At 38.3% G+C, this 26,546-nt stretch overlaps 1 protein-coding gene across 1 annotated transcript; it reads right to left on the reverse strand.

The window, feature by feature from the left end:
- Positions 1 to 346: 346 nt before the first annotated feature.
- On the reverse strand, positions 347 to 3,440 carry LOC143631377 (cyclin-D3-2-like). Its single transcript, XM_077100159.1, has 4 exons — positions 2,913 to 3,440; positions 2,155 to 2,356; positions 1,657 to 1,787; positions 347 to 860 (listed from the first exon to the last, which is right to left on the reverse strand). Exons 1-4 carry the CDS (start codon positions 3,390 to 3,392, stop codon positions 603 to 605), a joined length of 1,071 nt encoding a protein of 356 aa, XP_076956274.1. The 5' UTR covers positions 3,393 to 3,440; the 3' UTR covers positions 347 to 602.
- Between the last annotated feature and the right edge of the window lie 23,106 nt (positions 3,441 to 26,546).

Raw genomic sequence — 26,546 nt, forward strand, 5'->3', positions numbered from 1 at the left:
AACCTTTAATACATGACTAATAGTCATGTAACACTTGATTAAATACTATCATCAAACGTAATGGTTATACGAGACTAATTATTACGTTTGATGATAGTATTTAATCAAATGGTAAGTAACTAATTATTCTCATGATTTTCAGATTTTGTGGTAATAATTATAGAATTAACCAACAAAAAAATCAAAATTAAAATACCTGCTTTTCTTGGCATCATCTAATGTGTGCATGGTGTGCTCTGCAAGACAGCTATGTACCCATAAAAAGTAGTGGACCATATGTCACACAACAATTATGAGAACTAGACAACATAACTATATCAATAAAGCTACTACACCTTTTATATGCTACACTCCCTCCATATATCCCATGAATTTAATTCTCAATATCAACAATAAATATATGTCCATTGCTTGATAAAGACTTGACATTACTCAATTTAATTTATCTCACATTAAAACAACCTAAAATCATAGAGAAATAGACCAACCATAACAACATATCAACTACTACAAGCGGTCATTTAACCTATAATTTTAGGGATTGTCTATATATAGTAGCGGACCGTACGATTAATAGCATGCATGCGCGTTACAACTTACAACTACCCTTGATTAACGCTTCTTATAAGTGAACCGAACCCAAACCCTAATTGATCCATTCGTGTTTTCTTGAATGAAGGCTCGTGGAAATGATGAGCATTGAAGTCCCATGAATCATTTGAACTTTCGTCACACGTGAAATCTATCACGCCAGCTGGACTAACCGGATACGTTGTTGTCTCGTTTGCATCATGTTTTCGTTTATTGTGATTATCGTAAGCTAGCTCCGTAATGAGCTCGCAACACTCATTTATGTCCTCCTGTGTACAAATAACTATGCATGTTAGTACAACTTGTTATGTAAGTCTTCTGAAATATTATAGCGTGCATGTTTTTTTAAAAGTTTTTGAAATCCAAGATCTCAGTGCTAGCAGTCTCTCCATCCTGTCCCTGTTACTAGCACGTTTTTTAATCTCAACCTAAATTTTGTTTTAGGCATGGTTGTAAAATTGCGCAAAGGCGTTGATAGGCCCCGATCAATCGTTAGTCAGCACCCCATGGACTAGTCTCCGATTAATTCATATTTGAGGGTCAAAATGGAAATTATATATATAAAATATGGTGTAAATTATCATTTATACTTAATTACATATAAATTTCATTTCGATTAATCACTGTTAATCTTGATTAATCATTAATCCTCATTTCACCGCTCGACTAGCACCAAGCGAGCTTTACTTTAGTGATAGGTTGTTAGTCGGTACAACTCCTAAATGCATGCATTTTCTCTATTAATATTTAAGTTGTGTCAAATCCACAACAAGATCTTGACCAAATATATTGCAAAGGCAAAAGTAGTTACTAGATTAGATGTACATCAAGTGCATTATGGTCTAAACAAGTAACCAACACAAAAAGACAAAACTACCCTTCTGTTGGAGTACATCAATGCATGCATAAAGTACATGTTTAAAGCATAATAAACCAGCACAAATGGAGCAGGGTGTTTACTGTGACTTTTTCAAACAAAGTACTTTTGCTACCATTTGTTGGATCACATGTTGTAATTTATGCAATGAGAGTTGTACGTAAAACATAAGGACAAAGAAGACAAACCTTAGTGGGTTTGAGAAGATCCAGAAGTTGACTTTTGTAGTTAATGGAATTGGGAGGATTGATTTCATATATAACATGAAGCATTGTTGCTGTGGCCAATACGGATGGTTTATAACACATGAATCTTGAATCTTGAAACAAAACAACACCAAAATGGAAACAACGTTAGTATTTGTCAAATCAAACAACCTAGTATAATGTTTTTATATTATAAGATAAATACATATTAATATTATTATTATTATTATTATTATTATTGATGCTAGTACTACTACAATCAACAACCATACCGAGTAAAATCCTGACGTCGCAAATTATTATCTTTATTTTTTATTTGACGTATATCTTTTATATATTTACGTTTATCTTGTGTTCCTGAAAATCTCTATTCGGTTGTACTTTGTAACCTATTAAAATCCCCATAAGTTTATGGGTAACGATATCAAATTATTCAAAATTATCCAATTTTATAATTTTCTAAATCGACCGTGAAATTACCTGCGACTAAACATAGGATTAGAGCTTCACATTTCTTAAAGAAATCCCAATGAACATGATCGGTTAATCCAAGCCTTCTTACAATGTGATCAAGAAATGAGATTGGTGTGACTGGATTCATCCTCCACTTCAATGTTGACATCACCAAAAGCTCCATTTTTTGTATGTTTTTAGCCTCAAACAAGAACTTTGTGTCCTCAATCTATAATAAAGATTCAAGAAAACAAAATCCCACATCAATATTTAGCCAAAGATTTTAAAAACCCGTAATCTAGTCCCAACAATATTGTCCGTCTTACCCATAAAAAGTTTACATGTACCTTTTTTCGAGTGGGGACCTATAAGGCGTTTACCCATTTTAGTAGTACTAATTTTACCTTATCACACTTAACACGTTGATTATATTATATCTAAGGCGATATTCCTTATGACCCTTTTTGGGGCCTAATGGTTCATAAGGAGTAACGTCTCACATACAACCAGCGCGTTCTGGGACGTATTACTCAACAGTTAAGCATGCTCATGTAAAATATTATCTAAAGTGGTGACCTCCAAGAACCAACGAATATTTTATGGTCAAAGCGGTCAATATTAGTGGTCCGAAAACCGAGAGGTTTATAACAAGAATATTTTATGCAAAAGCCAGAAGGTCTTACGGTTTATAACAAGAATGCTAGATTATTGTATGATATATATAGCATGATACAAGTTTATATGCAAAAAGTACAAGTGAGTGTTAAGGAATCAATGTATCATACCTGAAGATCTAGCAAGAGTGGGACTTGAGTTTCTTCAACTTTAGCAGCCAAAGAGAGACAACTAACAGCCACAAGCTGAATCATCCAAGGCTTATCTTCTTCAAAATGAAGGCTAGACAAAAACCTATCAACATAATTAACAGCCAAAATGGCAGTCAAAGGTGTAAACCCATAACACCCTTTAACCTTCAAGATCCAATCCACAGCCTCTTTCCTAGCAACCAAACCATAGGGACCATTCTTGCCAAAAGCAAAACCACAAGGGTCTTGTTGTTCTTGTTCTTGTTCTTTAGCTAAAAGAGACACAAGCTCTTCATGTTCCCAACTCAAGTCCACTTGGTCAAGGGGGGGAAAGTGTTCATCACATGAATCTTGAAGGGTGGTTTGTGTAAATTCATCCTCATAATAATATGAATCTTGTTCTTCATTGCAAAATAGTGTGTCTAAGAAACAAGATGAATATGGTGATAATATTGCCATTTGGGTTTACAACAAGAAGATGAGAAGTTAAGTTTCATCCATTTTGTGTATGTGTTGTTTCTCTCTCTAGAAAACTATATACTCTCTCTCTCTATATGTATAGGTTTAAGGGTCCATATTTAGAGAGAGATGAAAATAAAGTGATAGGAATCAGAGCGGGTGTCACGCTTGTCCTATCTTTATATTTATACACACTGTTTTCGGTGGATAATATTATTGAGAATTAATATAGAAACTTATGAAATCACTAGGGTAATTATGAGATACGTGACTAGCTAGGCAAGTATTTAATATCTCACTCGTGTTACATTATTTTAATACTATTCAATGTAACACAATGTCATATATATTGGTTTTTATATTCATGAAAGCAATGTAACAAGAGTAAAATGCGGATAGTATCTATTATTTGTTCTAGCACAATCTAGTTTTGGTATTGTACACTTAGACCCGTCAACTTGATACGATGTTTTCACAATGTAGTTACATATAACATTGTTTGTTTAAGTGATTGGAACAATAGATTAAAAGCTAATTTGATAGATTTGTGTGTAGTCAAAACGGTCAGGATGGACCATTTCTACGAATTTTTATTGTGATTATGAACTATTTATTCGTTAAACGTTATACAACTCTAATGACAATGTAAGTAATGGTCTTTAATTAACAAGATAACTTGTGGTTAAGTGGTGTGTCCCGCAACCAAAAGGTTAGTAATTCTGATTCTGTAAGGTACATGTTTTGTTGTATTTATCATGGATATCTAGAAATTGCTATTTAAAACAATGGTGTAAACCATGATTGTAATATTTTTCTGGAAAAATATTAAGTAGGTCATGTGTATGAACAGTTTTGAACCACTTTAAACTTGTTGAGTTCATTTAATAACTTTTTTTCTTGTTTTACCTTTCTTAAACATGTTTATGAAAATCTTGAGTTATTCATTTTCTAAGCATTATACATAAATTTGTTATTATATATGTTTTTATGAATATTATTTCTTTTGATGATAACTAACTTTAGATCTAAAAGTTACATGAAAACATTCATTTTAATTTTTAAGAAATAAAAATAAATACATAAGATATAATAAGATAATCGGTTTTCTCTTTTTCTTTTTGCATATTTTTACTTTTGTGGCTTTTTTAAATTTGGAATATATTTTTGTAAAGAGATTTAATCATTTTACAATTTTGTTTTTTTCTGTTTGGTATCATCCATAAATTTGAAACATGTCATTATAAAAAATATTAAACTTGCAGAAAAAAATCGATATAGGCGGAGTGAATTGTCAATTCTCTAGACTAAAATACATTTTTTTTACATTGTTCTAATTTCTTTCAACACATAAAAAAGCTCTAGATTAATATATATATAATCTGACTAATATAAATTCGCATACCGGGATACATAAGAACCTGAAGAAACACTAACCGGACCCCTGACAGATTACTGGTAACCTGGGGGTTGGATAGCTGTTTCCCACGAGGGGTTAGACCCTTGGAAGATGGTTCTTCTGATAACCTACAAAACAGACACCGTGAGCTCGTCACTGAGAAGGGGGGGGGGGTTCCTCCTTGTGACCACCCTCCGGCGTGAGAATCAGACTAGATTGCTCTTTTAATATAAAAGTATATTAAGAGATTGCTAGAGCAGATATCAGGTATATTATGATGATAATGTGATAATGTAATGTGTCGAGATGATCATACCATTTGGGGTATTTATAGCCGAAGGTAGGTTTCCAAGGAGGTATGGCCAGCTGCTACAGTGTTCCTATTCATCAACAGTAGCCTACGCACGTGCCCTGCTGGTAGTTGGTGGGTAGGCAGCGGCTGATAGTGACCAGGCCTGCTGTGTACCATTCCCTTTCCACCAACTGCCGGCTACGCACGTGGTATGACAGTAGTTGGTGAGTAGGCAGCGGCTAATAGTGATACAGTACAGGAGCATGCTGCTCGCCATACTGTATCAGTGAGCTGTCGTATCTCTGATCAGATCTTTCGCCCATACCTCGTCAGGTACAGTAAAAGATCCTTCAGTATACGGACTGGCTTGGGCGGGAGTATTCCCCCTCCCGCCTCTGTGCGGGATTGCTCCCGGCTTGGCTCATTCCTTCAGGTGACACTGAATGATCGAGAGCTAAGTGCCTTGTGCGTGTAGCCATGCTGCGCGGGTGGCCTTCCCTAATGGCTTGTATCCGAGGCTGCGGGGACAGGCGGAGTCCTTCACCATTGGGAGGCATTTCCTGCGGGACCAGCTTGCGTACTGCGCGTAAGGACGTCACGTCTCTGAGCATGGTTGGTTCTGCGGATCCAGTTGGTCTCTGCGCAGACTTCCCTGTTTAAGGTGAGTCTTGCGGGTCCAACTGGGCTCTGCTGGGACCTACCTCTTCAGAACCCGAAAAAAAAACAACAAACAAAAAAGATCTACTGAAACACATAAATATAAAATCACAAATATGTAATTAAATACGTTAATCAAATGTTACGCTGGAAAGCAAGATGACACCTCTAAGAACGTGTGTAGTGGATGAAACATCTATGGGTGCGTTTTGCGTCATGTGACGTCACGTTATCATATGGGTGTTTTGACAAAAAAAGATGTAGTGGATGGAGCCATAACCAATCAACCTTATTATTATCTTATTATTAATTATCAATAAACAAAGACAAATAAAAACTCACAAATCATATTACCCCCATCTTCTCCCATCCGACGCTTCCCACACAATGCTCATCACCAAAATTCAACCCAAATCGCCTCAAGGGGCGGTATTCCGGGCGCTTTGGGGCTTTTTGGGTGGACAAAACGCCCAACTACACCCGCTCTAACAGTTCTTCGGTTAAACTAATCAATCCATCTAATATCTCAAAATATAGCACATTTACGATTCTCGTCGAATTTTCTCAGGTTTCACATGTTTTACTAGGCTTATCCTAAAATCAACTAGTATATCGTGTCTAGTTCATCAGCTCTTAGTCAAATCGATGACATCCAATAATTTCAATTTTGGGTTTATAAAACATGTTTTAACTTTTAAATCTCATAATTGAATTCACTAAATAGGATTATTATTATTATTTTCAAATTTATATTTTTATTTATTATATTTAGGATATTAATTAAATTCAATGTTTATAAAAATGGGGTAAGTACTTGATGGGTGTGGTGTTGGTGTGCATTTCGTTGGCGGGTCGAAACCTATATTTTCATGAAGGTTGGACCCCACGAACACGACCTTTCATTTCTTAGTTGTTTCTTTTACCCCATCACCAAAAACATTCACAAATAAAGAAACTTATATAAAGTCCGATTTGTCTACCCAATTTATTTTTCATTTTCTATCTATATATGTATTATGGGAGACCACATTATCTTATTAAAATCATGTTTGAGTTTTGAAACAAACAAGTATTTCTATCTGCGCATTCTAATGCAATACATGTTTGAAAGCTAATGTGTGTTATGGAAGGTACTAGGAGTGCAAACGAGCCGAGGCGAGCCCGAGCTCGACCAGGCTCGAGCTCTCGTTTAGTTTACACATAGCTCGAGCTCGGCCCGTTTCGATCTTTAATTCTAAAGCTCGAGCTCGACTCGTGAGTAGTTTTTCAAGCTCAAGCTTGTCTCGAGCTTATCTCATTTACTATTTATTAATTAATTCTATATATTTTTAGTTATTTGTATATTTTTTTCAATTAAAATTTAATATATAACATAATATATATATATATTATTTAGTTAATTTATTAACTATTATATACATACATTGATACATACATATATATATACATATAAATATATATGTATACATATTATATAAATTATACAAATGACAGGCTCGCTTAGGCTTGCGAGGTCGGCTCGAGCTCGACGTGTGAAGCTTTAGCTCGTTTATTAAACATGATTACTTTTAGACTCAAGCTCGTTTAAGCTCAGTTCAATCGAGCATTTTCACGAGCCGATCTCAAGTAGCTCGCGAGCAGCTCGACTCGTCTGCACCGCTATAAGGTACGTGGCGTGACGTTAGTGGGTATCGGTTTGATTTATTACGATAAAAGTTTTGTGACAAAAGTTTTATTACCGAAGTTAAGCGGGCAAAAAGTAACGATGTAAGCTAAAATGGCAAAAGTTTCATTGTAAAACTTAAAAGACCGAAAAGTAAATATAAGAAACTAAAGTTGATGAGCCAAAAAGTATACACATTAATATATATATATATGTTTGTGACAAAAGTCTAAGTAAAGATGATGGCAAAAAAGAATATATCAAAGTTGTGTGACAAGTGTCTAAGATAAACAACTTAACAAGTTACGTTTTCTTTTTAACCGCTAATTTATGTGATTATTGAAATTTAACCCAAGATTTCTTAAGTGGGTGCTTTTAAGGCTTTGCATTGTAATTATACACAAAGTATTGTTCATTAAACGTTTAATATAGCGCTCAACGTGAAAATAACTGGAAATCGGCTCATAAAGAAATGAGTCAAGTCGAGATGAGTTTACTCATTTTTATAGAATATAAAAGATTATTGACATTTTTCTTTTTATACCGGTAGGTAATAATATTTCTTGTTACATATATCCATAAGTGCAAGAAATACAAAATCTTTAATGCAACTTAGTAGTACTAGGCTAGAAGTTGTTTCAACAGGAATGAAGAGTATTATTTTCTCAAAGTAGCGTGATAAATATAAAGTCAACACATGTATAACACGTAATTAGATTTGACCTTAAGATATTATAGAAAGGTGAGTTAAAAATGTAATTGAGATCTAAGTTATATATTAAATTTGTGTTTTAATAAATTAAACAACATTAAAAGTGTTTACTAATTTTAATTTATAGGCGGGAACTACTATGTGCAAAAGAAAATAAAATATATATTGTGGGTTAAGTGAAAATGGCATGAAGCTTTAGTGCAATTGGTTGATATCTATAATATATATAAACGAAAACATAAAAATCCTACGTGTCGCGATGAGACCGCTCTCCTTTTTTTTGGAGCCACCAGATTTTCTTGATTTTTAAATGGAGGCTTCTTATGCATTTGACCCGAATGCATGGGTATGGGTCTCACAAAACCCAGATATTTCTTAAACGGGTTATAACATCTCATGAAATAAAAAATTAATCTCATCAAATATTTAATATGAAAAACCTATAAAATAGGGATATACTAAAAATTAATATTTTTTTTTTTTTTTTTAAAAAGATATGATTTATAACCTTACATAATGTTGCATTAAACTATCAAAACACCTAAACAATAAAAATGTTGACGTAAAGTCGTCGATCCAATCACAAAGATGTAGACTAATTACTTATTATTTTAGTTAAAATTGAAAAAAAACCTCATAAATCACTTAGTTTAAGTTTGGTATATTAAATTTAGAGTAAGAGTATTCTATTCACACGTTAGAAATTACCATTCACACTTTTTTTTATTGAGAGAGATGTGATTTCTCGTTAATGTGGTTTGTTCAAAATCGTTATTTTAATTCTAATTCAAAAGTTTAAAATTTGTTATTTCTGTTATTAGAATTTATTTCTTTTGCCATTTTCGTCCATCTCGTTACATATGTTTGACTGCAATAGCAGATATTAACAAATCATAAAGATGAAAATTGCAATGAAAATTAAACTCCAAGAATGGAAATAACAACTTTAAACTTTTGGACAGAAATAACAAATTTGAACAAACCACGGGAAAAAAACGCAAATCTTTCTTTTTAATTTGACATGTAAATTTGCAATTATCCATATACTATATATAAATGAAAGCTCAAAAATTACACGTGTCGCGATACGGTCGCTCCCCTTTTTATGGAAGCCACCGGATTGCTTGATTTTTAAATGGAGGTTTCTCATGCATTTGACCCGAATTCACGGGTATGGGTCTTATCAAACCCAGACAGACCTTAAACATGTTCTAACATCTCATTAAATTAAAAATTAATCTCACCAAATATTTGATATGAAAATCCTATAAAATATGAATATACTAAAAATTAATATTTTTTTTAAAAAAAAGATAGGCTTTATAATTAATAAACTATCTTATATTAAAAAAACAGAAGCATGTCATGAGTTTTACTAAACCCATATAAATTTTAAACCGGGTTGTAACATCTAATTTATTTGTGAAACAATTTTCATCATCAAATCCTAAGTTTATAATTATTAACTTCCTTACAATACATAAAACTGAAATAATATATATATTTAGAATGAGTAATATAAAATAACCCCGTTGATATACATCTGTTTATACATCTCGAATCCCGTGTAAAGTTGTGTTTCTTTAATGTTTTGAGTTCGGTTTAGTTCGTATTTCGTTTATCTTTTATTAATTTAAGGTTTTGAGTCAAGTTTTATATATTTATCGGGTTTTAACTCTTTTGATGTCTTGCATGTTAAACTTAATTCTTTCTATCATTTCATGCGAAGTTTATGTTCGTTTTACTCGTCAATGACTACATGATTAGTTCACTTAGAGTTTCGATTTGTTTTCATGTAGATGGTGGCTTTGGAGTCAAGGAAAAGAAGTTCTAGAAGTTTCTCATCGTTACTTGGAGTTCAAGAAAGGGGCCTAACATGAATAAACAAGAAATAATAGCAAAAAACGAAAATTCACCCAAAAGGGGCGCCGCGCCACGCCTAGGCAAAAGGAAGTTTGCCGTCGCGGGCGCCTAGGCCTTCCTGGGCACTTGTTTTTGCAAAGCCCAATCCCAGCTCGTTTATATATATATACTCTTGCAAACTCAGCCGAATGAACAACTTTTGGCAGCCGATTTTGAGTCAAAAACCAAGGGTTTGAAGGTGATTTGAAGCTAGGAACCAAGGAGGATTGAGAGAGCTTTCATCCGGGTGTTCGAGGATCAATCGCAAAGGGTTTTATCGCCCTAACTTTCGTTCCTTGTTCATTATTCTTAATGTCTTTCCTCGTTGTTTTTAAGACTTGTTTAGGATTGTTTTTAATAATGATTCTAGGCTAGACTTCATGTCTACCTAGGTTTGATGAACATGTTTGATGCATGATTTTTGCTTTGGACAATTGTTTGATTATGGTTTCGTTATATTAATAGTAAAGGCTTGATTTTTCTTTCATGATGCATATGAATGTTTATTATCTTAATTGATTGTTAATTCTAGCTTCACATAGATCTTATATCTCTTGATTGTGTTCATTAGATTTAGGGTTTATTTTTAATCATTACTTGGTGTTTTGTTTATTGTGGTTGAATAGGCCTATTAGATCATAGAAGCTAGTTGACAGTTGGTTAGGGTTTTGAATGTCCTGCTAAATTCCAATAGCTGTAAGGTGAGGAGTTGTTCATGTGTCTTAGTCAATTGCATGCTAGGATAGTAGTGACAATATTCTTGCTTATTGTGTTGATCCATGTTCATGATGCCATGTTAGTTTATCAAGTCATCTAAGGTTTAGTGTTTCGTAAGATTACTTGCTATAGATACTATTAATTAACCCTAATTGATGACTTTGCGGAAATCAATTCAACTGATTGCTTAATAATCTAATTATTTTTTTTTGGGATTTCATTTGATTCAGTCAAAGGTTCTTAGGGTTTGTTAGATGAATACGTTTAGAAATCAGTTTCCATAATCATGTTATTTGTCCATTGCTTGATGATTGTTGATACATGGGATTCTTACCTAGGTAGATTCATTCTCTGATTGGTTTCGATCTTGTGTTTAGTTGCTTGTTTCTCGTTAACTTGTTTATTTACTTTCTTAGTTTAATCTTAATTTAATATTAGTTTAAAAATCCCCCTTAAAACATTAATAATAAATAGTCGTGTCGTAAGTCGAATCTAATTAGTTAATTAACGTAATTTATAGAGTTCTGTGGGTTCGATATTCCGGACTTACTTAGCTTTAATACAATTGATCGGTTCACTTGCCGGTGTTTTGTTTAGTTGTCTTAGGGTCTTGTTTTTATTACTTGTTTAATTTAGTTAATATTTATTGACTGTTTTTAGCACATCACCCGTAATACGAACGAAACCTTTAATATCCTACGTGTTGCGCTCTAGTCACTCTCCGCCCCCTCTCAAGCCACCAGATTGCTTCATTTGTAAATGGAGTCTTTTTATGCGTTTGAACCGCTTTGACGGGTATGAGGCTTCTTGTAACATCACGGGAATTTTGGGCCAAAAATGACAAGTTTCCAAAGTATAGGGATCAATTCTGCCAACTTCCAAACTCCAAGGGCTAAAATAAGAAATCTGTTTTCTTGTCTGATCGCGATACGCGACCGGTCAGTGAATGAGCCCATCGCGTACCGCGATGGGGCTTGGTCAAACTTTCTAGAAGATGTCAACGGCGATACGCGATCGCCGTTGAGCCTACGTCATCGCGTACCGCGATGACGTGGCCTGGCACCTTTTCACCACATGTCCACACGTGGCACACCGGTCGCCACGTGTCCCGACACGTGGCCACACGTGGCATGTCGTCCGCCACGTGTTAACACGTGGCACACCGTCTGCCACGTGGTGACACGTGGCAGACCTACATTGCGACTCATCATGGCTACGTCGCGGTACGCGACGGGTGCCAAGGAGGCCGGCGCGTACCGCGATGGGACCCAGAATTTGCCTATAAATAGCAAGGTCCGGGTTTGATAATTTCACACCTCACAACCTGCTCTCATACCTCTCTCTAACATCTTTCTAAACCTCGAAATTTGTGCCATCGATACACCTCGAAAACCGTGCCCCGATTCCTCAGTTTTGTGTCATACCTCGATATTCGTACAACTCCCCGACAACGTTCCGAGCAAGAAGGTGGTGCCGTTTTACAACCCGACGATTACCTCGAAGTGTGTGCTGAAAAGATTGGGTGTCTCAATTTGCGTGCCGAAGTGAAGTGGCGATCAAGGCGAGTGTTGAAAAGGCTAAGCGGCGTAGAAGTGCTGCTCGAGTATCTAGGGAATTATAAGCCGAGGAAAGGTAAGGCTTACTACCCGACTAAAATAATAATAAAATATTATAAAGGCTTAATTCCCTAAGTCGGAATTATACTCGATGTTTATGGAAATAAATTATATAACAAAGAAAAGAAAATAAAGAAATATGGAAGTGTATATATATATATGTGTGTGAATTATATAATTCTTTGTTATGAATATTATATAAGTAATAATGATATTCTTATATGATAAAAGAAAAAGAATACGTTTCTTAGAAAAGAAGAAACGTCGGGTTTTTATAATAAGTTAAAGGTTTATAAATATTGCTTTTAAAACTTGAAGTTTTAAAGTAAAAGAAATGAACTAATGGTTCATCGAGGTAATAAGACTAAAGGTCTTAAGCCGAATTGTATATCCGACTAATAAAAGTTATACTTGTACTATATGTGCGAGATAGCAAGAAAGAATACGCAAGGACGGTGTTGGAAACCGATCCCGATCAAAGGTGAATACGCCCCACTTTTACAAACTTGTTTTCAAATAAATAAACGTGTTATGTGTAAAACTTTACATGAGACTAAGTGTCTTTAAAAACATTATGAGTAAGAGTAAAAGCCTAGCCCTCAGGCTGTAGTATACGTTTGTCTGGATCCTTACATATGTGGTAAAATGCGGTGGGCACATCGCACCACGCCTGATCACGACCTCCAGCCACGATGGGCCGAACCAAAGTATGTTCGAGTGAAAATGACCTTGTGTATATTTATGGTACCTAAGTACGTCGGGACGCTGCGGTGTCTTGCTGGGGTGACCTAGGTAGAGACACGAGTTTATAATGATGTTGTTTTAACTTTGTTATTCCTAAGCCAAGATGTAACATCCTAAAATTTATAATGTTGAATAAAGAAAGTTATGTTTAGTGATTTCGCGTTATTAATTAATTAATATCGGGTAAGGAGCGGATCATGGACTTGGATTAATTGAGATGGGTTAAATGAGAATGGGCCTTAGGTCCATGGGATTTAAGGGATGTAAATACCCCCTAAAACCAAAAAAATATCTTTCATTCTATCACTTTTCTAACACACTCCAAAACACACACACACCACACAACTTCGCCGCCGGCCGAGGGAAGAACCGGGCAGATCCGAGAGAGAGAGAGCGATTAGTTGTGATAACAAGTAAACGAGATCCAAACAAGCTCAAAAAGGTATGATTCTTGATATTTGAAGTTTAAAGATCCGAGCTTTATTGTGACATCTGACCCGATCCGACCCGACCCAGGTACCCGTTTCTCTGACCCGATCTCTTTCTTTTATGATTTAATATTTATACTTATATTTTACTTTTAATAATAATATATATTTTCCTTCCCGCCTCTTTCTCTCTCTTTCTTTCCGCCGTCCCGTCCCTCTTCTCTCTTTCCGCCTTCTTTTCCCTCTTGTCGCCGTCCCGCCCTTAAGCCTTGTTTCCCTCTTTTTCTTCTAACTCTTTGCTTGTCCTTTGTTCCTTCCCGCCTAAGGTTGTCTGCGCAGCTCCACGCGCCAGACTCCTTCCAAGGAAGCCTGCGTGAAGACCATCTGTTCCTGCGTTACGCGCTAGGGACTGTAGTTCTTCTCGCAGCGCGCTAAGAATCGTAGTTCATCCCTCGACGCGCGAAGAATTATAGTTCTTCCCGCGGCGCGCTAGGAACTTTAGTTCCTCCCGCGGCGCGCTAAGAAATGTGATTCTTCCCGCGGCGCGCTTAGAAATGTAGTTCTTTCCGCGACGCGTTAAGGTTGTTTTTGTCTGCCTTCGCGCTCGCGCTCTCTTGACCTTCTGTGTCTGCCTTCGCGCTCGAGCTTTCTCGCGCTAAACCCTTTGAGTTTTCTTCTGTTGAATCTAGCCGTTTGCTTTTGTGTTGTCTTATCTTTTGAGCTGTTGATCTAATCTGCTTTATGTCTGAAAAGTTACTTTCGGCGCAGCATGCGCACCAACCCCATTGGTTGGCAGAAAAAGTGACTGACATTATCTTTTGAGATCTGCTTTTGCCATGCTTGACCAGTACCTTTATCTGACCCGCCCATGCTTTTTACTGTTCCCTGTCAGCTTTTCCTTGTCCCCTGCAGCTGCCATATCTTTCCATATCTTTTGCTTTTGGATTCTTATGCTTTTTGATATCTTTTGCTTGATCCTGTTAAAGATCTTTTCCCCTTTTTCTGGATTTATGTCTCCTAGGGTTTCCCTATAAATAATAATCTTATTTTTTTCTTAACACTACACACACAAACACTTAATCTCTCCTGTTTTCTCTTGCTCCTTGCTCTCTCTGCCGCCTCCCTCTCTGCCTCCGTCTTCCTCCCTGTTCTGTCCTGCTTTTCCGGTAACATATTATATATAATAATTTACTTATTAATTATGCTAACTTGTAATCAAGACTTAAAACAAATCATTAAAACAATAATCTTATTTATAGGTTAACTCGTGCTTGTTTAAAGTTGGTTCTTGCTTTATCTTACACCGCATCGTTTATCAAGTGAGTAATCTCGTACCTAATCCCTTTTTATTTTTAATGTTTTGGGATGTTCATGTGTTCATACAAACTTAGAGTCTTAAACTTGTTTATGAACTTTAGTCGCGCAGTATCCCATGTGTTGAGGACGTAGACTTGGCTGTTTATTTGTATGTGTGGATCATTAACCGTCTTGTCGGTCTATTCCGCAGTTCTCATGGTACCATTAGATGAACACGGGAGAACTATCGTTTATGATTTTCTCTTTTGTTTACACATGCACAGTTTGTCTTGTTTGTGAGCTCAATTGTGAGCACTGGCAGTCTATGAATCTTAGAGTTGGTCCCGATCAGATTACACCCTTGTTGAAAACCAGACATACACATGTTGCGCGCAGATTTATTGTTATCTATGTATTGTATTAAACTTGATTTCTCACCAACACGCAAGTGTTTGACGGTTATTTTAACACATGTTCAGGTTTGCTGTAGCTACATTTGGAGCTTGTGGACACGTAGGACGTTTTTACTTTTGGACCTAGATTAAAATGTATCAAGACAAGTTATTGCTGTTCGAATATTATGATTTATAATATATTGATTTTTAATGATTTATGTTATCTTGTGTTTACCCTGCGCGTGCGCGAATGAACGTATTTATTAAATATTGACACCCAAATAGTGTCACGAGTAATGAAACAATATGTGGCGCCCCGATGTATAATCCGCCTTTGGTCGGGGTGTTACAGATTGGTATCAGAGCTCGTTGGGATAGGTGGTTAGACGTAACGGCCTAGAATACCTAAGAGTCCCTTCTTGCGCATGAGTGAAATCTCATGTTTGCGCGCTTATTGTTAATTACTCGTTGTTTATAAATATGCTCGCGCTTGCGCAGTATATGATTTTATGTTTTATTTCGCGATATTTCGATTTTTGTTGAATTTCGATTTTTATTGATTTTACTTACATGTTCGTTTGTTGGATTTGAAAATCCGAAAAGTCATGGTGATACATGAATAGTTGATTTTCAATTTCCATTTACGATTATGTTCTGAGGTTGGAGACTTGAAAAGTCATGGTGATACATGAATTGTCAACCTCCAATACTCATTTTCTTGTATGTTTTATATTGAAGATTGAAAAGTCATGGTGATACATGAATCGTCAATCTCCAATACTCGTTTGCTCGTATATTTTAAATTGGGAATTCGGAAAGTCATGGTGATACATGAATTGTCGATTCTTGATTCGAATTTGTTACCTTTATTAAGTCTGCATTTAAAGTCATTTAATCTACTTTAACTTTTGATAGTATCTAACTCTGCGAAACCAAGCTTTATAAAGTTATACTTTGCGATAAAACCAAGATATTAACTAAAATTAAAACTTTTATAGAATCCCTCCGCTATCTCGCCGATTTCAGAGAAGAGAAGCCTCGCGCATGCGTAGACAGCAACGTTCCCAGGAAATGGCCGCCGCAATAGCCCAAGCTTTGAGCCAAAACAATACCAACACCTCTGGTTACAACATTAAGTCCTTTAACGCGGGTAACCCTCCAAAGTTCACAGGTCTTGAAGGAGCCACCGTGATGCTCCAGTGGCTTGAGAAGATAGAAAACACTTTCCTCCACACCCAATGCCCCTCAGACAGACGAACCCTATATGCTTCCAGTGTCCTGGAATCCAGAGCGCTTACATGGTGGAATGGAGTAGCTCATGCGCGTGGCGCAGAGGCTGCTTCTAGCATGACATGGGAGGAATTCAAGGAAATTCTGACGCGAGAATTCTGCCCTCCCAACGAAGTTAAGCGCCTGGAGGAGGAATTTTGGAATCTTAAGCAATACAGCGGTGAAGCGCGCGAGTACGCGACGCGCTTCCACGAACTAAGCCTGCTTCTCCCTCACCTTGTTACCCCTTCCCGCCGAGCCATAGAGAAATTCCTTGGGGGTCTCCCCATGGAAATTCAAGATTCTGTATGGGCCAGAAACCCAGTAACCCTCTCTGACGCCATCGAGTTGGCCGTTGTACTCAGCGACAACCATGTCAGAGCAGGAACCCTGTTCCTGCGGGGAACAGAAAAGACCAAACTCACCAAGACTGCCCCTGAACCAACAGAAACCAAACCTGAACCCTCAAACCGTAACAACCTCAAGCGCAGGCGCAAGGCCTATGCGCTTACCAACCCGCCCATTGTCCAGCAACCCATCTACCAACCCCCAGTTTACGCGCCTAACCCTCTGTCAGCTTACCCAACACCTCCTGTAGCCCACAACTATACCCTAACCAATCCAGCACTCCCTGCCCCGCCAACTAAGAAACCTTACACAGGAAACCACCCCTCTTGCCCAACCTGTAGACTCCACCACCCACCTCAAGTCCCATGTCGACTTTGTACCCGATGTGGCCGCGCTGGTCACCTTGCAGAAAACTGTAGAGTCCTTCCCGCCAATCCAATTGTGCCAACACCACCAGTCTACCCGCAGAACCCACAACCAACCTATCAAAACCCACGACCCAGATCGTGCTTTAACTGCGGTGATCCCAGTCATTTCCGGAACGCGTGCCCGAGACTACAAGTTCAGATTACGCAAGCGAATCCGGTGAACCAGGTTTCGAACCAAGTGACACGCGGACGAGCTTTTAACATAACCGCGCACCAAGCGCAAGCGAATAATGACGTAGTTAATGGTACATTTTTGCTTAACGGATTTTATGCTTCTGTACTTTTTGATACTGGCGCCGATCGAAGTTTTATCTCTCGCGCCTTCGAGCAGAAGCTTGCGCGACCGCGCAACGATATAAAAGAAGATTTTTCAGTTGAATTGGCTAATGGCGAAACTGTTTTAATTAACTCAGTGATTAAAGATTGCACGCTTAACCTTAACGAAAACGATTTTCTGATCGACCTCATCCCCATGCCTCTTGGAAGCTTTGATGTTATCATTGGTATGGACTGGCTTACGCATAATCGCGCCGAAGTTATTTGCGCCAAGAAGATGATTCGCATACCTCGAGAAAATGGTGATCTTCATATCTACGGCGAGAAACCCTCCCGCGGTCTTAAACTTATGTCTTGCGCCGAAGCCCGAATGCTCATGCGGAAGAAGTGTATTGCATTTCTAGCCCATGTGGTCAAACCCGATGAAGGAAAGAAGAAGCTTCGCGATATCCCTGTTGTGCGTGATTTCCCTGAAGTTTTTCCTGATGATCTTCCTGGTATCCCTCCCGCTCGTGAAGTCGAGTTCCGTATTGATCTTGCCCCTGGTGCTTCCCCCGTAGCTAAATATCCTTACCGTCTTGCGCCCGCTGAGATGCAAGAATTGGCAAGCCAACTTCAAGAGTTGACTGCTAAAGGATTCATTCGCCCTAGCTCTTCGCCCTGGGGTGCTCCGGTGTTGTTCGTTAAAAAGAAAGATGGATCGTTTCGCATGTGTATTGATTACCGCGAGTTGAACAAACTCACCATTAAAAACCGGTATCCCTTACCGCGTATTGACGACCTCTTTGATCAACTCCAAGGTGCCTCTTGTTTTTCCAAGATTGATCTCCGCTCTGGCTATCACCAGTTGCGCATCCGCGATGAAGATGTTCCGAAGACTGCTTTTCGAACTCGTTATGGCCATTTTGAATTCTTGGTCATGTCCTTCGGTTTAACCAACGCACCCGCCGTTTTCATGGATCTAATGAATCGGGTGTGTAGGCCTTTCTTGGATAAATTCATGATCGTGTTTATCGATGATGTTCTGGTTTATTCTAAGACCAAGGCCGAGCATGAGCAACATCTCCAATTGGTATTGCAAAAGCTTCGAACCGAGCAGCTTTATGCTAAGCTCTCCAAGTGTGAATTTTGGTCGGATGAAGTACAGTTTCTTGGCCATGTTGTTAACAAGATGGGTATTCATGTCGACCCATCCAAAATTGAAGCAATCAAGAACTGGATTACGCCATCCACTCCTACCGAGATCCGTTCCTTTCTGGGCTTAGCTGGTTATTACCGGCGCTTCATTTCGAACTTCTCGAAGATCGCTTTGCCTTTAACAGCTCTAACGCACAAAGGTAAACCGTATATTTGGGGCTCGAAGCAAGAAGAAGCCTTTCTAACGCTCAAGCGTTTGTTGTGTGAATCTCCTGTTCTTGCGCTACCTGAGGGTAATGATGATTTTGTCGTGTACTGCGATGCCTCCAACCAAGGTCTCGGTTGTGTTCTTATGCAACGAGGCAAGGTTATCGCTTACGCATCAAGGCAACTCAAGGTTCATGAAAAGAATTATACAACTCACGACCTCGAACTTGGTGCAGTTGTTTTTGCCTTGAAGATCTGGAGACACTACCTTTATGGTACTAAGTGTATCCTCTACACTGACCATAAAAGCCTTCAGCATATCTTTGATCAGAAGGAACTTAACATGAGACAACGCCGATGGAACGAACTCATCAGCGATTACGATTGTGAGATCCGGTATCATCCTGGTAAGGCTAATGTGGTAGCCGATGCGCTCAGCCGAAAACCCTGCCAGCTTAACTGTATTTTGCCGCGCACCCAGCTTCACTTCGCGCCGATTCAAAGCAACCTTGAATCGCGTATTCGTGACGCGCAGCGCGCATCCATCAGTAATGGTAACCTTCGCGCCGAGTTAGCGTGTGGCCCGGAAGCGCATTTTGTTTCTAATCTGAGTGGAATTCTCTGTTATCTTAATCGCATCTGGATTCCCTTTGATGAGAATCTTCGCGCTGATATCCTGAGTGAAGCGCATAAATCTCGGTATTCTATTCATCCCGGCGCTGATAAGATGTACAAGGATTTGCGCATTACTTATTGGTGGCCCGGTATGAAGAAGGATATTGCTATGTTCGTAGCTAAATGCCTGACTTGTTCTAAAGTAAAAGCTGAACACCAACGCCCATCTGGTTTGCTCGAACAACCAGAAATTCCTACGTGGAAATGGGAATGTGTAGCGATGGACTTTATTACCAAGTTACCTTTGACAGCAAGCAAACATGATAGCATTTGGGTAATAGTGGATCGTTTGACTAAGTCTGCTCACTTTCTGCCCATTCGTGAAAACTACCGTGTTGAGCAACTCGCGCAGCTTTATGTCAAAGAAATTGTCTGCCGCCATGGTACTCCTTTGAGCATCATATCCGATCGCGATGGCCGTTTTATATCTCGCTTTTGGAAATCTCTCCAATCTGCGCTAGGAACTCGCTTGGACATGAGTACGGCATATCATCCTCAGACTGACGGTCAGTCTGAGCGAACTATTCAAACTCTTGAGGATATGCTCCGATCTTGTGTTCTTGATTTTGGAGGTAATTGGGATTCACACCTGCCTTTGATTGAGTTCTCTTATAATAACAGCTATCATTCCAGTATTGGTATGGCCCCATTTGAAGCACTTTACGGTCGTAAGTGCCGCTCCCCGATTTGTTGGAGCGAAGTGGGAGAAGCTCAAATCACAGGACCCGAACTTGTTCAAGAGACAACCGATAAAATCGCCAAGATCTGTGATCATCTGTTAACTGCCAGAAGCCGACAGAAGAGTTACGCAGATCGTAGACGGAAGCCTCTCGAATTTCAAGTTGGTGATCTTGTTCTCCTCAAAGTGTCGCCCTGGAAGGGTGTTGTCCGCTTTGGGAAGAAAGGTAAGCTTGCTCCTCGTTATGTTGGTCCATTCAAGATTCTCGCGCGTGTAGGAAAAGTTGCCTACAGACTTGACCTGCCGCCCGCGCTCAGTAATGTGCATCCAACGTTCCATGTATCCAATCTCAAGAAGTGTTTAGCTGACGAGAACCTTCACATACCACTTGATGAAGTTCAAGTTGATGAATCCATGCATTTCGTTGAGAAGCCTGTTGAGGTTATGGATCGCGAGGTTAAGCAAACCAAGCGCAGTCGTATCCCTATCGTGAAAGTTCGCTGGGAGTCCAAGCGCGGAGCCGAGTTTACATGGGAAAGGGAAGATCAAATGAAGATCAAGTACCCGCACCTGTTCTCTGCGCAACCTACTTCGAGATAAATTTCGGGACGAAATTTCTTAAAGTAGGGGAGACTGTGACATCTGACCCGATCCGACCCGACCCAGGTACCCGTTTCTCTGACCCGATCTCTTTCTTTTATGATTTAATATTTATACTTATATTTTACTTTTAATAATAATATATATTTTCCTTCCCGCCTCTTTCTCTCTCTTTCTTTCCGCCGTCCCGTCCCTCTTCTCTCTTTCCGCCTTCTTTTCCCTCTTGTCGCCGTCCCGCCCTTAAGCCTTGTTTCCCTCTTTTTCTTCTAACTCTTTGCTTGTCCTTTGTTCCTTCCCGCCTAAGGTTGTCTGCGCAGCTCCACGCGCCAGACTCCTTCCAAGGAAGCCTGCGTGAAGACCATCTGTTCCTGCGTTACGCGCTAGGGACTGTAGTTCTTCTCGCAGCGCGCTAAGAATCGTAGTTCATCCCTCGACGCGCGAAGAATTATAGTTCTTCCCGCGGCGCGCTAGGAACTTTAGTTCCTCCCGCGGCGCGCTAAGAAATGTGATTCTTCCCGCGGCGCGCTTAGAAATGTAGTTCTTTCCGCGACGCGTTAAGGTTGTTTTTGTCTGCCTTCGCGCTCGCGCTCTCTTGACCTTCTGTGTCTGCCTTCGCGCTCGAGCTTTCTCGCGCTAAACCCTTTGAGTTTTCTTCTGTTGAATCTAGCCGTTTGCTTTTGTGTTGTCTTATCTTTTGAGCTGTTGATCTAATCTGCTTTATGTCTGAAAAGTTACTTTCGGCGCAGCATGCGCACCAACCCCATTGGTTGGCAGAAAAAGTGACTGACATTATCTTTTGAGATCTGCTTTTGCCATGCTTGACCAGTACCTTTATCTGACCCGCCCATGCTTTTTACTGTTCCCTGTCAGCTTTTCCTTGTCCCCTGCAGCTGCCATATCTTTCCATATCTTTTGCTTTTGGATTCTTATGCTTTTTGATATCTTTTGCTTGATCCTGTTAAAGATCTTTTCCCCTTTTTCTGGATTTATGTCTCCTAGGGTTTCCCTATAAATAATAATCTTATTTTTTTCTTAACACTACACACACAAACACTTAATCTCTCCTGTTTTCTCTTGCTCCTTGCTCTCTCTGCCGCCTCCCTCTCTGCCTCCGTCTTCCTCCCTGTTCTGTCCTGCTTTTCCGGTAACATATTATATATAATAATTTACTTATTAATTATGCTAACTTGTAATCAAGACTTAAAACAAATCATTAAAACAATAATCTTATTTATAGGTTAACTCGTGCTTGTTTAAAGTTGGTTCTTGCTTTATCTTACACCGCATCGTTTATCAAGTGAGTAATCTCGTACCTAATCCCTTTTTATTTTTAATGTTTTGGGATGTTCATGTGTTCATACAAACTTAGAGTCTTAAACTTGTTTATGAACTTTAGTCGCGCAGTATCCCATGTGTTGAGGACGTAGACTTGGCTGTTTATTTGTATGTGTGGATCATTAACCGTCTTGTCGGTCTATTCCGCAGTTCTCATGGTACCATTAGATGAACACGGGAGAACTATCGTTTATGATTTTCTCTTTTGTTTACACATGCACAGTTTGTCTTGTTTGTGAGCTCAATTGTGAGCACTGGCAGTCTATGAATCTTAGAGTTGGTCCCGATCAGATTACACCCTTGTTGAAAACCAGACATACACATGTTGCGCGCAGATTTATTGTTATCTATGTATTGTATTAAACTTGATTTCTCACCAACACGCAAGTGTTTGACGGTTATTTTAACACATGTTCAGGTTTGCTGTAGCTACATTTGGAGCTTGTGGACACGTAGGACGTTTTTACTTTTGGACCTAGATTAAAATGTATCATGACAAGTTATTGCTGTTCGAATATTATGATTTATAATATATTGATTTTTAATGATTTATGTTATCTTGTGTTTACCCTGCGCGTGCGCGAATGAACGTATTTATTAAATATTGACACCCAAATAGTGTCACGAGTAATGAAACAATATGTGGCGCCCCGATGTATAATCCGCCTTTGGTCGGGGTGTTACATTTATAGCATATATACGACCGAAAATGGTTGGGAAACGTAGTGGGTGATGTCGAACCATAACAAGGGTGTTAAAATCGCCCAAAATGCTAGACAGAAATCAAAGCCGTGGCTGATCTGGGCAACTTCGCCTTCAAAGCGATAACTTCGCCTTCAAAGCGATAACTTCGCTTGAGGCCAAGTTCGCCTAATTGATAACTTCGCTTACGGCCAAGTTCGCCTAACTGGTAACTTCGCCTAAAGCCAAGTTCGCCTGATAACTTCGCCTAGAGCTAGGTTCGCCTGAGGTTTAACTTCGCCTAAAGCCAAGTTCGCCTGATAACTTCGCCTAAAGCTAAGTTCGCCTAAGGTTTAACTTCGCTTAAAGTCAAGTTCGTTTAGAAAATAAATTAAAAAATCTAATGAAAAATGTGTTAAGACAGTTAATGGAAATAAAATTTTTCCAAGCTGACCTGGCAGCTCGACCCCAGCCAGGGGCTCTGCTCCTTGGACCCTGCTAGGGGCTGCCGCCCCTAGACCCCGCTGCCAGGGGCGCTGCCCCCGGACCCCCGTTCGTTGTGGGTCATATAAAGATAGAAATACATTATGAGAAGTGATAGTTAATTGATACGTATACTTGTTATACAGTCAGCCGTGCACAACTGAAGAAAGGGATTACGATTAACGGTGAACGTAACCATGTTCAGGTGAGTTTCTAGCCCCATTTATGTGTTATGTTTTCGGGGCTGTGTGCATACTCGATATGTTTGTTAATACGCTTATCCTAAGAGATAAGTGTATGCCTTATGTGAATGATGTGATATGTATGAATGATTGCTTGATGGTGCGTGAACGATCTTCGGATATTGCACGTACCGTCAGGTTGTAACGCTAAGTATAAGCTTGATGGTACGTGAACGATCTTCAGATATTGCACGTACTGTCAAGTTGTAACGCTATGTGTAAGGTAAGTATGATATGTATGCTTATGTGTATGAACGTGATAAAGTTAATAAAAGAAGGAAATGACGGTTGCATGGTTGTATGGTTATGAAAAGGGTACCGAGCCCTAATAATACTCGAGGTATGATGTATGGTTGTATGGTAACGAAGAGGGAATCGAACCCTACTAATATTCGAGAACTAGGGAACCGAACCCTACTAATATTCGAGGAAAGAGGGAAACCGAGCCCTAATAATACTCGTGGAAAGAGGGGAACCGAACCCTAATAATACTGTAGGAAAGAGGGTACTGAGCCCTAATAATACTCGAGGAAGGAGGGTACCGAGCCCTAATAATACTCGAGGAAGGAGGGTACCGAGCCCTAATAATACTCGAGGAATGTAGGGCTTAATGCTCTTTATAACGTAAGATATGAAGGTAAGTTAATACAAAAGAAAGAATGAATGTATGAAAGAATGAATGTATGAAAGTATGAAAGTATGAAAGTATGAATGAAAGAATATAAGTTTATGTTTATTGTATAGTGTATGATTAACTAGAACTCACTCAGCGTAGCTGAATTTTAGTATGCATGCAGGTGAGTAGGATGAGGCAGCTCGCTTGAGGAGACACGTGGCATTGAACAAGAGTCTGGCGTCTGAAGACTTATGATGTTTTAATTTTAATGCTTTAATGTTGAAAGACAAAGGATGTTTTGAGACAAGTTATGAATTATGTAATGTTTTATGAAAGTTTTATATTCCGCGTAAATGTTTTAATTAACTCTGATATTTAGAACTGTGTTTATGAGTAAATCCAACACGAAAGTAGGGCTACCAGTAACGGGGCCTTACACAAGATGGGCCGAGGCACGCGTAACCCTCGAGGGGTAACAAAGTAAAGGAAAATGTTTTCGCGTCAGCAAATTCACCAACATTCGTTGCTGACGTATTTTATAACATTTTGCAGGTGACCAAGATTAGAGCTAAAGGACGAAGGCTCAAGAATCCGATGGCTCGGATAATTTTTGTTAAACTTAATGATGAATTAAAAGGTGGTTTTGTAGATATAAAACAAGTAAACGTAAATGGAACTTTCGTTCCATCTTTTGTATTGTAAATATTTTAAAACTTTAATCCTTATATTTTATAAAGTCTTCCGCTAACAATCGTAACTCTGATTTATATACAAAAGTGATACCAACTATCGAGTCACACGCCTAGGCCCACGATGGGGGTGTGACACTTCTAATGAAACCCGAATAGCCCACGGGTCATAACAACTCATCTTAACCTTTTCCTCTTGCTCACACCCACCTTATCGCTGGTGTGGATTGAAACAAGGAGAATACTGAGCGAATGTCATGGTGGATTGAAAGTCTTTCTCTATCTTCACAATTGCTAAACCTTACCTTTCAATCAACTATTCCATGATGCGATTTCATCGCTTCAGCAACACATTAATTGCGCACTAATTTTGAATCATTTTTATGCGCCTTTTTCTTATTATGCTAATTTCAAATCGAATCAATAAGAAAGTTGTATCATTTCCCCTAATCTATATGTATACCTAAAATTGATTGACTTTTGGTCTATATTTAAGCCTGGCCTTTGTTAACTATTAAAGATTCATAGTTTTTCATTAATTAGGTTTTTTCGTGAATTTTTTAAGGTTTTATGATATCTGCAGTTTTGCATATAAATAAAGAAATAATATAATTTCGCTTATTAAAAACGGAGAATTGTTCTTGCAACTTGAGTTGCGTGTTATTTATTTGAAGTAGCAATCTTATGAGAGTGTATTGGTACTACACTCAAGGTTTTATCTTCGGCGAAGTTCGTCAAAATGAGCAAAAAATACATTTTTTGTGAGACAAGACTTGTTTTTTGAGACGGGAATGAAGTCTCTGTAATTAAGTAAAAATAAAATGTATGCAACTTTGTTTTACCTTTGATAATTATTTTTGTTACAACAATAGTATGATCACTAACATAATTTGTTTATTAAAAAACTAAAAAGACAAAAATCACTTGTAGGTAATACTAACTTTCTATTGCAAAAGAATCCCAAATGTTAAAGCATTTGACATGATTAAAAAATCTTATTTCAAGAACATTGCTGATTTTGTTTTAGGTAACGAGTAGCAACTTACAGATATTTTATCATCAGATATCAAGCATGTTGAAAACAAGGTTAATTCTGGAATAAATATCTTCATGCATCAATACAACAAGTTCAGAAAGTTAGAATTTAAGGTGCTGGTTTCTTTCTCAATTGATGTGGGTCATAAATCATAAACGGTCCAGTGTTAACAAGAAGCGTATTTGATTGAGATCCAGTCATAATGGAGGTTACATTGTTTACATTTAGACCAAAATATTTAGCTTCGTCTTTCAGAAAATGGAAACACTAGGCCGTTGGCATAATGGAATCCTTGGTATTCTAAGGTACCTTATCATTACTTTGTTCATGTTCGTTCATAAAAAACAAGGGCATGTCCGTGTGCATTCATGTTCTTTCATTTAAAATCTAAATGAACAATTTGCAATGGAGATGAACAAGTCTGATACATCATAATTTATTCAGAAAACACATCTAAATTAGTGGCTTAAATTTACCTTATTTATTTTATTGAGCCCTTTTTATTTTCATATATACTTAGATGTTTATAAAACATAAACGAACGAAAATACATCAACGTAAATAAACGAACATAACCGGATGCTCACGAACATAAATGAACAAACAAAATGTTCAGCTCTTTTATATGCTTAAAT

This window comes from Bidens hawaiensis, unplaced genomic scaffold, assembly GCF_021521415.1.
Source record: "Bidens hawaiensis isolate Kalapana, Puna unplaced genomic scaffold, B.hawaiensis_p1.1 tig00006068_1, whole genome shotgun sequence".
Taxonomy (NCBI): domain Eukaryota; kingdom Viridiplantae; phylum Streptophyta; class Magnoliopsida; order Asterales; family Asteraceae; genus Bidens; species Bidens hawaiensis.

Coding starts and splice junctions, on each gene's coding strand:
- LOC143631377 (XM_077100159.1), bottom strand. CDS start 3,392: ATGGCAATATTATCACCATATTCATCTTGTTTCTTAGACACACTATTT. Junction 2,357..2,912: donor CACTCTTGCTAGATCTTCAG/GTATGATACATT, acceptor TCTTTATTATAG/ATTGAGGACACAAAGTTCTT. Junction 861..1,656: donor ATCTTCTCAAACCCACTAAG/GTTTGTCTTCTT, acceptor ATTTGTACACAG/GAGGACATAAATGAGTGTTG.